Source organism: Micropterus salmoides, unplaced genomic scaffold (assembly GCF_014851395.1).
Source record: "Micropterus salmoides isolate LMB-PRFRI ecotype aquatic unplaced genomic scaffold, ASM1485139v1 Ms_hic_scaffold_22, whole genome shotgun sequence".
Taxonomy (NCBI): domain Eukaryota; kingdom Metazoa; phylum Chordata; class Actinopteri; order Centrarchiformes; family Centrarchidae; genus Micropterus; species Micropterus salmoides.
Genome location: NW_024041373.1, coordinates 14,011,543 through 14,024,340, shown reverse-complemented (window position 1 = coordinate 14,024,340; position 12,798 = coordinate 14,011,543). Strand labels below are relative to the sequence as shown.

The following is a 12,798-nucleotide window of genomic DNA, read 5'->3' as shown; positions in this document are numbered from 1 at the left end:
AGTTATATATTAGGATATTCAAACCACTTTTTATAGTGTGTCTGCGTAATCTTTGCCTCTATTATTTCACAAGATTTACCTTATTTGGTGGTGATATATGTGGACCATGGCTGCATTTTACTGCTCCCAAATGTACAATACAGTATCAGGATTTTCTACTTAATTCCAAACAGACCCTCAATGTGTTCTGTGGGGAGGTCACCTAAAACCTGCAGTTAAGCTTTGTCCATCATCCTACATGCACACACTACAACAGCATTTCCACAGGAAGGAAAAACTCCCTTATCCACTATCATGCTCTGAAAGTCTATTACACTCAGTGGTGTATATGGGATTGTTGACTTCAGCTTCTCTTCTTTTCTTATCTCCTCTGAAACCTCTACATTATTTAAAGTAGGACTTCTGTCTCCGAGGACCAGCTCTGAAAATCTACACAGCCAGGCCAGATTACCGCGAAAGCTCTTCTTCTACTCCTGAGTTGGAACAAGAAAGAAATGAAGAGCAGATTTATATGACTAAGATTTGGATGTCTTTAAAAGAATGCTGTACTATCTGTTTACAATGAAAGACTGCACCATCGCAGATATTATCATGGGAGATGATGCTATACAGCTATATGTTTTTGAGGAAGAATACTGTGGGCTTTGTTGAATCTTTTATTCATATTCTTAAATCATTTTAGATCCACTTCCTTCTGTCAAATCTGAATTGCTGAAGAAGGCATGTGTTGCAAAGCCAACATGGGCCAACCGGAGGCTGCCATCAGTCTAGAGGGAACAGTGGGGCCTTGGTCTGGGCTGCAACCTCTTAGTTACAGGGCGAATACTCCATCTTTAAAGACTTTGCTCTCTAACCACAGAATAACTACTCATGGGACAGAAATGTTGTTTCATACACAAAGAAAAATGAAAGAAAAAACATCAGAACCCCTCAGTACCAAGGCCAAACTCTGAATTGCTTACAGTTCTCTTCTCTGTTCACTATCAGTGTGTGAATCTAATTGTGTGTGCACATATGTGCTCGAACACTCAAGAAGGATTGCCCTCTCACTTCATACTGCATTCCTTAACCTTGCCTCTGCTAGATAATGTCTAAGGACACTGTTGCCCTGTGGCTGCTCAAGATATTGGCCTGGTATAAAAACATCAGAATAGTAAGACAAGACACCTTTTGTCATCCTTTTCACTCATCTGGACAGCTCTTCTGATAGCATTTGCTGAGATCAGAAGAGTTATGTTGTTTCTGTTCATTAGGCCAGACCATGAGCTGGTGAGAAGACAAGGAGGGCAGATGGGTAACACAGACAGTCTAAAAAGCCTTACATTAAGGAGGAGACAGGTTATGAGCCACAGGATAATGGGAAAATGTGGGAAAATGGAGAAACACTGTTTTCGCTCATCATAATATGCCGTCATTTAAAGTGAAAGGCCGCAAACACAATCACCGCAAACTCAGCCGATGACCTCAGTGGTATGTGCTGAATACACATCAGATCAAAGTTGCATTCTCTTATTGCAAAAGATAAACTTCCTGACTCAGCACTGCTCAAATCAAAACCTGAAACAGAAAAGACACAACAGTTTAACATGAGCTTTGGAGGAGAATCTGGGGACAATTATTTATTTGACTGTGCATTAACAAAGCTGGCCTCAAATTCACAACCGAGATGCAAAAGATTACCACTCACAGTGGTACATGCACACATATATGACTACGTGAGAATCTGGTTTGATGGATGCTTACTGGACATTTCCATCTTGTCTTCAGCCAGCTCATTTGCATCCTGTGTGAATGAGAATCAGCCAAGTCACGCTCTGCCAATCAAAATTAAGCTTGTGTGAGCAAATTGTAATACCATGTTGCTGTTCACCTTCTCCTTACTGTGGCTACACAGGGCAGTTTAAGGAACACTCAATACATTAGTTTGACGAACACTTAATACTTTAGCATTGTTGAGCAGCTATAATTAATATTTTTATGTTAACATTAGATCATTTGAGTACACACGTATGTGAGAGATTATAGTGATGAACCAACAGTGAATTATTACACAACTCTCCAGATACCCTCATCGCTACAGAGTGTTTTAGCATCTTGTAGACCATTATTTTGGTCTTCTGACCCACAACTGTTTTCAGTGTCCTTTTGGCCCACAGCATGGACAGCTGTTTTCAGTGAAAAAGCTCTGACAAACCCACTACCAGCTCAGCTTTAAATAGACAAAGTTACTGAATAGCCTGTGAATAGCTAGTTGAAGTAGTAGTAGTTTTTCTCAGAGACGGTGGAGCCCAAAACAGACCTAAAAGAAGTGTGAATAATGGACTTACATTCATCAGGTGGACACAAACACGACTCCAAATGAATGCTAATGTTGCTCCGTGTCTGCTAGATGTGTAGTAAGGGTCAGGTTATGCTCAATCTGAACAAGCTTTTTGTGTTGTCAGACCCCCTCTATGTCTATGACCATAAGAAACTAAACAGGAAAACACAACACACTCAACACCCAATAGATTCTCCATTATTCATATCTATTTCACAACCACATATTTTTCCTGTTGCTTCCCATGACTGTGGTTCATCTCTCTGGGTACTTCTGACCTTTTGGTTTCGTTATAAATTGTATAAGAGAAAAAAGAGCTTGAAAAAACAAGGCGCTTTCGACCCCATCAGTGTCCGCATGGAAATATGTCATTCAGGGCTGCAATGTTCAAACATATCTCAACCACTAGGTGGCTCCCAGCATTTGTAAATCAAGCGCTCCAACGTGGAAGGGTACCTGGTGTTGAAGACTGCAGCCAGGTGTAATAGTCAGAGTGCATACAGTTGGTTTATATCTTCACATTTTAAGAAATATTCAAGTATTCTGCGTAAGTTAAAATTCAGTTCAGTCTTTCAGGTATCTTTCACAGCCCTCCCTCGCCCATAAGATAAAACAGCTTGTAGGAAGTGATTATAAAGAGACTGCCTGAGCAAAGCAGCGGAGCAGAGTAATAAAGCTGCTGGTGTAATTAAGATTAGAGCAGTTTTCACGGGTTCTGACAGGCACCAGACACCCACGCTGGACTGAGAGAGGCTGTATGGGGAGGAAGGGAGGGCGAACGTTGAGAGAAAGAGAGCTAATGGCTAATCTCTACTCCCATGCCCATGGGCACAGTTGAGAGAGAGGGAGAATGGTGTGAAGCTATGATGAGGAGGAGGGTGAGGAGGCGCAACACAGGGATGACTACAGGGTGAGGGACCATGAGAGAGGTTGTGGGTCAGGTTGGGTGAAGCTCAGCGTTGAGAGGAGATGTGGATGTGTCTGTATAGCTGCACAGACCAAATGAAAACATGAGACTGTATTTATACTGTAACATTAGATTTACAGCCTCACTAGATGGCAATCAGTCACAATTACTTAAACTACTCCACCCTCTGGCAAATCCTGACAACTGCAATAAAACTCACAATGTACAGTAAATGTCAGCAAAGATCCCCTCAAAGTACACAGTGACTTATTATCATAAATTGTGTTTTGATAAGGCTGTTTTTCATCATGAGGGCCAAGCATGTCAAATAAAAATAAACACACAGCCTTCTGTGGCCCTAGTGGCAAAGCTCAGTTAACATGCACAGTATACATTCCTAGCTCATGTATTTGTGGTTCATGTCCAATAATGCACTACAGTCTAAACATAAATGTGATTTCAAACTTATTTTCTTTGTTATCAATTAAATAATATAAAGTGGGTGGTCAACTAGTCATGTTTGTTCCTGGCATTGTTTTTATGGTATTTTACAGTGATTGTATGTGTACAGCCATCTGTGACTCAGGAGGCAGAGCAAGTCCATTTACTGCAGGGTTTCCAGTTCAACCCCGGTGTCCACATGGCAGAGAGTCCCTGAGCATGAAACTGAACCCCAGCTGTAAATTTTTGTCGGGATGCTGTGCAGCTCATTTCTAGAAGGTTAGTGGTCAAACTGTCCTTTGGTGGGGTCTTGATGAACGGAACAGCTAAAAAAGACAAAGCATGGTAGAGGGGGATGTACACCAACCAATGGATTTTACACAGCCAGTCAACCCAACAGATGTTTTTACAAATAGCATACTGCAGATCTATTTAGCCTAAGTTGTATCCATTAAACCTTTAATAAGTTCAGCCTATAATTAAAATTTAAAAAGGCTTTGAGCTACTTTAAATGCCGTTGTTAGCAAGCTAACATGCTCACAGTGACAACGTTAACAGCAGTTCTAATGTTTATTATGTTCACAATCTTAGATTATCATGTTAGCAAGCAAATATTTGATAATTAGCACTAAACACAAAGTACAGCTGAGGCTGATCACTATGCAGTTAGTTTTCTAAGTATTTGGTATTTGTTTTTGGCAAAACTAAATATTCAACAAATCAATATTTTGACCTGATGATAGAATAAAATGAACGGAGCACCAAAGTCTGCAGCAGTGCTCATACACTCACTTGTACTCTTTAACATATGCCACAAACAACCAGGATGCTAAGCCGGAAACAAGTGGAACCAGCACACAAAAGTCTTTGTTAGAGATTTAAGGAGATTTATGTAGCTTACTTTGGCCCCTACCAGGAGTCAGGGTGTGTGTGTGTGTGTGTGTGTGTGTGTGTGTGTGTGCGTGTGCGTGTGCGTGTGTGTGTGTGTGTGTGTGTGTGTGTGTGTGCGCGTGTGTGTGTGTGTGTGTGTGTGTGTGTGGGAGAGAGAGAGAGAGAAAGAGAGAGCTCTGTGACTCTGACTGCTCGTTCCAGTAGGCCTCTGCTGTGCCTGAACAAGCTTACACCTCAGGCAAACCTGCGTCAACTGATTATGAGGGCTTGCATTTATACATGTGTAAGTGTGTCAAAGGGTCTCTGTTGGCTCTTGGGCATTTTCATCCCACATCCATTGCACTGTAACACATTCACAACGTGCAGAGAGTCAGTGTTGCAAGTAAACTGCACACTTAGTGGAACTTGTTTATAATATTTCTTAGCGTGAAAACATTTCTTTTTGTTTACTGACGCAAGCTGCAGCCCATTTCGTCAACCCTCACTCTTGCTGAACCAGTGCTCCAATAAAGGGATGCCAAACTGGAATTTGTGACTGTGACCTTGAAAACTAGTGTTTCTGAGGGTTTGATTCCAGTGAATCGTCCACATCCTCACAACAAGATTAAATAATACAAAGGAAAACAAAGAACTTTGTGGGGAGGGGACAAGAAATTATTTTAGTGGGAAGCACATTACAGCCAATTCTGAAAATGTGTGTATAGTATTCACATGCACGTGAGAGTGAGTTCGTTTTATATGAATTCTTCACCGATAATGTTTAACCAGCTTAAATGACAAATGCTGCACAAATGACCCGGAGCTGAACAGTTTCACCTTGATGTACAAGGTGAAATGCTAAACCAGCTGAAAGCGGTATTGTTGTTGTTTTTTGTGTGTGTGTGTGTGAGAGAGAGAGAGAGAGAGAGAGGGTGATTAACAGTTAATGGAGCAATAGGGGCAGTGAGTCACAAACGTTTCGGAGGTAAACTCGTCCAGTCTAAGGGTCTCCACATCATGCCACTCATGGATTACCCATCTTTACCCAGCTTTTTGAAAACAATCCTTCTAGCGGACACTCAGCTATCTGTCTAGAATGCTACTTTAGAAACTACTAGGTCACCAACAATTTCAGATAGTGTTAGAGAAGTGTGAAGGTTACATTTTTAAACAGTGACGAGGGAAAGTATTTGAGGTCATGGGGAACTCAGAGAGCGTTTGGTGGATTGTAGTGGAGTTTGCCTGTAGGATCCTTGGTGTTTCTACGGCAACAGGTAAGATATACATATAAACACAAACAAAAAAATAACAAGATTAAGTGGTGGATCACTTATTGTTCCAGTATGGGTGTGATTTAGTTCTCTGGATATACTAGCAGATGCTCAACAGTCCCCAGATCCTCTCTCTGATAAGGACTGCAGTCAAAGCTTACATACTATCAAAATAATAAATACATTTTTAAATTTAACATAAAAAGTGTTGGAGCCTGTTGTTTAAAGCTGATATCTGACTCTCTGTCTGCACTGAAATAGCTTTGTTCCACTCAATCTCCAAAGTGTCACCTTTATAGGAACATTTTTAAAGCTCTCCTGTGGGGGAAGGTTATCCATCTGGGCTTTTTAAGGATTTCATAAACTTGAAATGTTAGGAGGTCAGGTGGTGATGTTAGACAAACATGTTCTTGATCTCCAAGAACACCACAACGTCTCTTGGCTGATATATAGAGTGTATAAAAACATACTCATGCATAACCTTGCTATCATTGTCCCTCCTCCTCCCTTTTCCTCAGGCACAGGGACAGATTGGATGCGGCTCTCTGAGCCACATTAAATCATTTTGGGGGGAAATAGCTCTCTGGTTGCTGCCTCCTTCAAAAAATATGGGACCCCCTCCACTTAAATTCAAACAGCTGCACACACTGAACTTTTACTGAGAGACATGTGCCTCACATCACACCAAAACCAAGTTTCTACATCCAGCTGGTTTACTGGGCATATGTGATCACAAGCTGTTACATATTCACACCTACATGAGTTTTCAGTGTATTGTTTCTATACGTGTGTGTATGTTTATGGTATGGTATATATTATGGTATGTCTGCTCTGCTTGTACCTCTTTCTCTCTGTTCACATGGCTACATGTCTGTGTTGGCTTGTGTGCCTCTGTGTGTGTTCTATACACAGTCATACATGCAGGGAGCACATATATGCTAATCTTCAGCTGGTCTATATGCAGCGTTAATTCCTCTCACACTCTATAAACTACCAGAAAGCATTCAGCCACATTCCCTGATTTCCCTCAAGTATAGATTCTATCTCTGAGTTTGTGGCGATCACAACTTAACCATGCTTACCTCTTTTATACCTCCTAGGAAAAAGATAATAATTAATAAAACAAGATTTTCTTTATATTTTTAAGGCTCTGTTGTCATCTAATTTCATGTCGTTCCATATAGACGGGTTTCTGTGCAACGTCATCACAGAGATGCGCACGCAACTAAAATGTGTTTGCTCTCAGCAATCAGATATGGGAATCTTCACAATAAAGGAACAGTTTGAATAGTTTTTGGTTTCTTGCAGATAGTTGGATGAGATACGACTCTCACATCTGTCCTGCCAGCAGCTAGTTAGCTTAGCTTAGCATAAAGACTGGTAACAGCGGGAAACAGGTAGTCTGTCAAAAGGTGACAACCCTACTACCAGCACCTCTAAATGTGCTTACAAATTAATAAGTTGTGCAGTATCTCACTTGGAACTATTTGTTGGCGAGGAGCAGTAACTTTCTGAAGTATCCATTGGTTGTCTGGCAACCTCATGATGACATCAAGACGCGACAAAGTTTGCCTGGTCAAGACATGGTCACTGACAAGGTATAAAGACCAGGTATGAAGTGTGAATATGTGAGCTTTAGAGGTGCTGCTAGAGGAATTATATTTCCTCTGGACAAAGCCAGGCCAGCTGTTTCCAGTCTTTGTGCTAAACTAAGCTATGCTAAGCTAACTGCTGGTGGTAGCTACATATTTACTATACAGACATGGCAGTAATATCAGTCTTCTCATCTAACTCTCAGGAATACAGTGAATGTGTATTTACCAAAATGTCTAACTATTCTTCTAAAAAATTAGGCATGTGGCAGTGGCAGAAGTATAGATTAATCAAATTAAATCACTTTATTGATCTCTTCAGGAGAATTTCTTCTGGCTCTCTTGATTCCCACCGCAGTGAGGCCAAGTTTAACGGGAGCTGTAAAAGAGATTGAGCGTCCTGCTCAAGGGCACTGCTGCAAAGTTGATCTTGCAGACAAAGAGGAATAAATCAGCAACTCCCACTGGCAGCCCAGCATCCCTTTTTACAATAATTGTGCGCTTTTATTTACACATATTAAAAATAGAAAGAAGAACAGAAAAAACACAGTTCTCTATCATTTCTTACTCAGAAGATCAACATACCATGATGTCAAGTGACCACTTCACAAACAAGTGGCGAGGCTTTTTAAATTGCCAGGATTCTACTCTTGCAGAAGATCTGTAACGTGTTAAGTGTCCACTCACTGAAGGAAACAATCACAACGTTTACCAATGTAAAGTGAGTTTAGCTATTTTCACAGAACATATATCATCATTATTCAGTATCACCCCCTGGAGTGTAAACTATGGGTTCTACTTGGGTCAGTCAATCTTTATTGCTCGATGAGGGGAGAAATGGTGTTCAGCCAGTACTTAAATTAGTTACTTCGCTTTAAAAGCAATATGATACATAAAGACACATAAATGAAATGTGCCACAGAACTGTAAAAGTTGCATCACAGTGGAAATATTAAAAGTATGTATCCAAGTTAGAGAGGTTACTGAGGTACTGCAACTAACGATAAAATCATGAACTAAGTCTGACATCTGGTGGACAGAATATGCTCACTTATAACTCTTATCGTCATCTCTTTTTCAGTGTTGTGTGCTGTGGGAGTGGAGACCCTACAAAAGGGAGAATTCAACAGCCTTGGCATCTACTTACTGTAAGCGCTTAGGTTTTGTAGTCGGCTCTAATATACTGTAAAACTTTAAACCTACCAAAGTACTCCTTACTCCGGCCTATTTGAGACTAAACTGGGGGCATTCCTGAGTTACAAATAGACCCCCTGGATTTTAATATGGTAAAGAATGTGTGGCCTGAGGGCTTTTAGAAAACAATTACAATACTGTAATTGCCTGCATTATCTCTCATACATTACATACACACACTTGCAAGGACGATGTTGGCAAGGAGTCAGAGGGATGAAATGAGGTGCAGAGGGCAGAAAGGAGACCAGTCCTTCAGTGCTACTTCTTATTATCTCTGTGGCTCACAGCCAAACTCCCACAGAGCCACAGGAAAACATCTCCCAAGGGAGACCAGAAGTGCATGACTTTTTATTATGTCAGTACACACACCCACACACACACAAACAAAAGCACACAACTCAGCGATAGTGACAGCAGATAGTGTACCATGATGGTTAGTCTGGGGGCATTTTTCTGGTTCGCTGGATGAGATGGCTATCAGACAGTTTAAACACAAAACAGAGAATGGCTATATACTGTGGCACCAAACACAACTCCTAAACGCCAAGTCTTTTGTACCATATGAAGGCGATATCTCTTGTTTTTATTGTGTTTGTCATAGGGCACTTGATGTCTCCCCTTGCTACCCACATTTTGCACTGTTTAGAAAATGCAATCTTCACCCACAGCCCTAGATAAAATACACAGAAGCAGGCCTATTTAAATCTAGTTTACATAGTTTAGAAACAGTTTAACGATTTTATCAGTCCTATTTCATCTGGCTCTAAACCTTTTCTTCCTCCCAGAGTGTCATCTGCTGGCATCATGATGTTTGAGATGGCCTATTTCCTGGATGCTCTTCTGTTCATGTGTCTGCCGTGAGTGCACAATCTGCAGCAAAAATACTTTACACAGGGAAAACCACATATAGCATGATATTCTGATTTTTAACTAACCATGAATGTTAGTCTTTCTTGATGTCTGCCACATCAGCATTCACATATTTTGCTTTACTGTCTCTGCTGTCAAAATAATCCCAAAAAATTATAAGAATGTGACATATCAGTCGTAACAGTTGAAACATATTTGTAAGGCAAGGCGAGTTTATTTGTATAGTACATTTCAAAGACAAAGCAATTCAAAGTGCTTTACATAAAACATTAAAGCAACATAGGGCCTCAGTGGTAGAATTGGTTGGAACCTAGCTGGCTGTGTGCATGAGAGAAAGCCTTATTGTTTTTGCTACTGCCTCAGTCCTTCTCTCCATCTTCTCTTTCTCTATAGCTGTCCTCCAGACTGGCAGCTGTTTATATTGTGGGGGAAGATGGCTCACATTGGAGGCTTCCAAAAGTTCCTCTATTACTCCATAATGTCAGTGGTCTGCTTCTTGCACCCTGTGTTGGTGTGGCATGCAATTATCCCAGGTAAAATTGCACCAGCTGGTTTATAGTGTCATTGAAAACCTTTTTGTCAGCAGACATTTGGACTGTTCAAATGGTAGGAAAAGCACCCATGTATATAACAGCATTAATAATTAACAGTGACAGTGAGCCAGCACAATACAATACACAATACAAGGACCCTGAAACTGAAGCGGCTGAATGAAATACATCATTGTGTGAAACCTGTGCTTTTACAACTGAAACATGTCAAAATGTCTTCTGTGGAAAAAAAACACATAGAAATAGAAATATATTTTCTGATTGCAGGGACAATGCTTCTGGTCACAGCCTTTTCCAACTTCATACTAAGCAAGAAAACAAAGATCAAGTCCCCTAAAAGGCCACAGGAGAGCCACAGCGACCACAGCCAGACCACCGTCTGTGGGATAGAGGAGGCGGCCTCGGACAGCACTTTTTCATTCCTCCACATGGTGACGGGAAGGAAAGTGGGGGGACTGGCTCTTGCAACAAGAGACCGCTGCCTCTGCCCGGGAGAGAGAGGAGAGAGCATCCAGGCCATGCTGGAGCTGGAGCAGACAGCAACACCTAAAGACACAGACGGGGAGAGGAGGAGGTGGAACGAGAGGAGGCTGGTATGCTTCAGAGGTAGGGAGGAGCCAGTGGAGAGAGAGATGGAGGAGATGGACGGCTACTGTGAGCCAGAGCCAGACACCACCTCAGACACTGCTCCTATGATTACTGCCTGAACGTTCTTCTGTTTTCAGAATGAGCTCCTTACTGATGTCACACAAAGGAAAGCATGTGCAATGTGCATCTAGCTGGTGCTACACTGACTTTTAGTTGGAAATAATATTATAAAATGTCTGACATTAAATGTTTTACTCATTTTTGTATTTTCTAACTTTAAAGAGATCTATTTGTACAAAATGAACATTTTATGTCTGAGCTCTATTAATATATAATATATAATGTGTTTTTAACAGCAATCTTGATCAAATCAATCAAATGTAAATTTAAATTCAAAGAAATTAAACAATTTGTAACTACATGTCCACGTGGGTGGCTTTTAGTGTGATAGCCTGTTTTTGCAAAGCCAGCATTGACTGAAGAGCATACATTAACACCAAGCAATCCAATCCAGTTACTGCCACATGCATTATTCATAAGGTAATAAATTAGATCAACTGTTTCATTCATTCAGCATCAGAGAAAATAGGAGCGAATGTGACTGAGAGTAGCAGGCGTTAGAGCTTGTGCAGGTGCATGTGCTAGTCACATTCAAGTCTTCTCATTGTGTGTTTGTCGTGTGTTAGCGGTGACCATGGAGACGGAGCTCTGGAAGGAGCGCTCACGTTATTATGGTGATGAGAAAAACATCAGATCACCCACCAGAGCGCCACCATAGGGCTGTGTTTCACTTAAACATATCCAATGTGCCAACACACATAATTACAAGTATTATTCATGCATAAATAATATGGCATACGCTGTGCATTGATAATATTAATTGTTGTTGTGTAAGTTGAGTGGATCAGACTGGAGCTCTATCAATCATCCTGAAATTATTTTTGCGATACAAAAGCGAGTACGAAAAGCCATATGCTAACAATTTATTTGTTTTTCTTTTGTTTTATCACGCAACAAAGGATACAATTCTTCATACAGACATTCCTCTTTTGTTCAGGTCATAAATCAATACTGTTTTGTTCTGTCAAAACACTCACACACACACACACACACACACACACACACACACACACACACACACACACACACTGTATTCCTCAGTCCTTTGTTCACCGAACTATAGATATATAACTGTATGTAGCCTTAAGAGGCAATCTCTCTGCAGCATCAAAGCTAAGGAGAGAATCAATAAAAGCAGAGAGTCTCATTCATCAGGAAGCACCTCACTGAGAACTGGGGGCAGACATGTGAAAACACATTCACACATAAATAGCCTGTAGGTTAAACAACATCCATATTTGACGCAAATTACATTTCCAGCCACTACATGGTGTCATATTTTCTTTCAACCTTTAAAACACATTTGTTTTTGCACAGTATATCAAAGCCATGACATGTGAATCCAGTCAGGAGGGAAGAGGTGGGTCTTATGAGGAGAACAGAGAGTCTTTGTCCAGAGTTTGCTCAGGCCACTCATTTGCCGATAATCAGTGCTGTATTATCAGCTTCACAGTGATCTCTGGTCAATTAGCAGCAGAGTGACCCAATAATAAACAGAGGAGAGGAAAAGAACGTAAATATTTCCAGGCCACTTCCATAAACGTTCTACCAACTTTGTCATACCCATGTTCGCTGTGGGGGAAGTTATTCAGCTGCTGGAACAACTTACTTCCTCTCTGTATGTTAAATTATAAATCCTATTCACACACAGAGAGAGAGGAGACTTCCTTCAGCTTGTGTTTCCACCCTACAATAGTTTCCTAGATGGCAAATCCAGGCTCAAAAACAGGATGGCTGAAATAAATCTTAACGGGTCACAATGACTTCTTCCTTTACTGCTGAGCTGGGAAAAAACAGGATAGGTGCTGTGTTAAAGCAATTTGATTGTCTGAGCGCTGCATAGGTAAAGGCAAACACAAAATGTGATGTTCAAAAAATCCAATGCATAATATAGCATAAAAATACTAGTAAACATTTAGATAACACTTAGCACAAAATTAGCTGCGCAGGGTCAATCAAATCCTGGTAAAAAATATATATTGTTATGTTTCAAAACATAACACGTGAGTGTCCATTCAAAATATTTTACAGTACAGCCATTTGTGGCCAACAGGGCACGGGAAGTAAATCCATT

At 40.7% G+C, this 12,798-nt stretch overlaps 1 protein-coding gene across 1 annotated transcript; it reads left to right on the top strand.

Moving 5' to 3' along the window:
- The first annotated feature begins 5,517 nt into the window (after positions 1-5,517).
- tmem72 (transmembrane protein 72) lies at positions 5,518-11,025 on the top strand. The gene is made up of 5 exons (XM_038736869.1): positions 5,518-5,812; positions 8,483-8,549; positions 9,381-9,452; positions 9,859-9,998; positions 10,284-11,025. Exons 1-5 carry the CDS (start codon positions 5,737-5,739, stop codon positions 10,721-10,723), a joined length of 795 nt encoding a protein of 264 aa, XP_038592797.1. The 5' UTR covers positions 5,518-5,736; the 3' UTR covers positions 10,724-11,025.
- The last annotated feature ends 1,773 nt before the right edge of the window (positions 11,026-12,798 follow it).

Excerpts from the sequence above, each read along its gene's own strand:
- tmem72 (XM_038736869.1), top strand. The coding sequence starts at position 5,737 with ATGGGGAACTCAGAGAGCGTTTGGTGGATTGTAGTGGAGTTTGCCTGT. Across the intron at positions 8,550-9,380 it reads AGCCTTGGCATCTACTTACT|AGTGTCATCTGCTGGCATCA; the intron begins GTAAGCGCTTAG and ends TCTTCCTCCCAG. Across the intron at positions 9,999-10,283 it reads GTGGCATGCAATTATCCCAG|GGACAATGCTTCTGGTCACA; the intron begins GTAAAATTGCAC and ends TTCTGATTGCAG.